The following is a 1,162-nucleotide window of genomic DNA, read 5'->3' as shown; positions in this document are numbered from 1 at the left end:
TATATATATCTATCTATCTACCCACCTCTCTCTCTACCTCTCTCTCTACCTCTCTTTCTCTCTGTGTCTCTGTCTATCCCCTCCCCCCCTCTCTCTCTCTCTCTCTCCCCCTTCTCTCTCCCTCTCTTTCCACTTATTTTTCTCTCCGTGTCTCTGTCTATCTCTCCTTGTGACTTTTCTCTAAATGTATCATTCTCCATGTCTGTCTCTCGTTCTCTCTGCCCCATCTCTCTATCTCCCTTCCTGTCTCCCCCACCCATATTTCTCTACTGCATTTGAGAGGCTAAAATTTACGTACTGCCCACACACATGAATTTCCAAGCGGGGCATTGATTATTTATATAATACCTGTTACCATCTTTGTGGTCCCCTCCGCCCACCATTACCGAATCGCCCAGGTCAGTGATATTGATAGCTCGAACGACCGAAAAAGTAAAATTATACCTTTATTATAGTCTAACATCATCAAGCCTCTTGCCTCTTTTGCAGGTGTTTGACAGGTGCTCTGGTATGGTTCGTTACTTCTTTCCATAACATAAGTATCGTCCTTATCTCTCCTTTTTCTTTCCTTTGTGAGTTAGTTACTCTCTAGTAGTACCTAATCTTCGGCACTTATATGACATAATTGTGTTGCAAGCGCCGTAAAACAATTACTTTAACTAAAACAAAAACCTCTTCTCCTCAGCGTGTTCTATTCGTAGTCCTTTTCGCGGACGCCTGCACTCACCTTCGAAACGTCATAGAGGTCATGAGGGCATGGGTCAAGGCCGACGAGAACTACTCCTCCTACGTCAAGAATGATCTCAACGAACTGGACTCTCTCAAGGAAGACAAGGTCAGGGACAAAGAAAACTTCGTTGACTGTTATGAACACGTTAGATTTTTTAATATTGGCGTTGTGTGATTTTATCCCCCCCCAAAAAAAAAAAAGAGGAGAGAAAAAAGTTTTAAAAAATCAAAAAGCCAAACCAAACCAACCAAACAAACAAACAAACTAAAAATTAAAAATCACACGAGAACAGCAATGAAAAAAAAAGCAACACTTTTGGAGACGGTAACCCTAGCGGAAAGTTCTCGGGTGGTTCGGGGTCGAAGACAAGTACAACTGAGATATTTCCGACTCAGTTGCCCCCTAAAACCGCCCCCCCCAACACATGCACAC

General features: G+C 42.9%; 1 protein-coding gene across 1 annotated transcript in view; it reads left to right on the top strand.

The window, feature by feature from the left end:
• LOC101862992 overlaps nucleotides 1–1,162 on the top strand; it is a gene marked incomplete in the record, with an annotated part of 13,698 nt that overhangs the window by 4,441 nt on the left and 8,095 nt on the right. The window contains 1 exon segment of the mRNA XM_005091000.3: nucleotides 686–835. Within this exon segment, the coding sequence (XP_005091057.3) occupies nucleotides 686–835 (150 nt within the window).

The sequence above is a fragment of the Aplysia californica genome, unplaced genomic scaffold, assembly GCF_000002075.1.
Source record: "Aplysia californica isolate F4 #8 unplaced genomic scaffold, AplCal3.0 scaffold00024, whole genome shotgun sequence".
NCBI classification, from domain to species: domain Eukaryota; kingdom Metazoa; phylum Mollusca; class Gastropoda; order Aplysiida; family Aplysiidae; genus Aplysia; species Aplysia californica.
The sequence above is the reverse complement of the archived record's forward strand: the minus strand, read 5'-3'. Positions and strand labels throughout refer to the sequence as shown.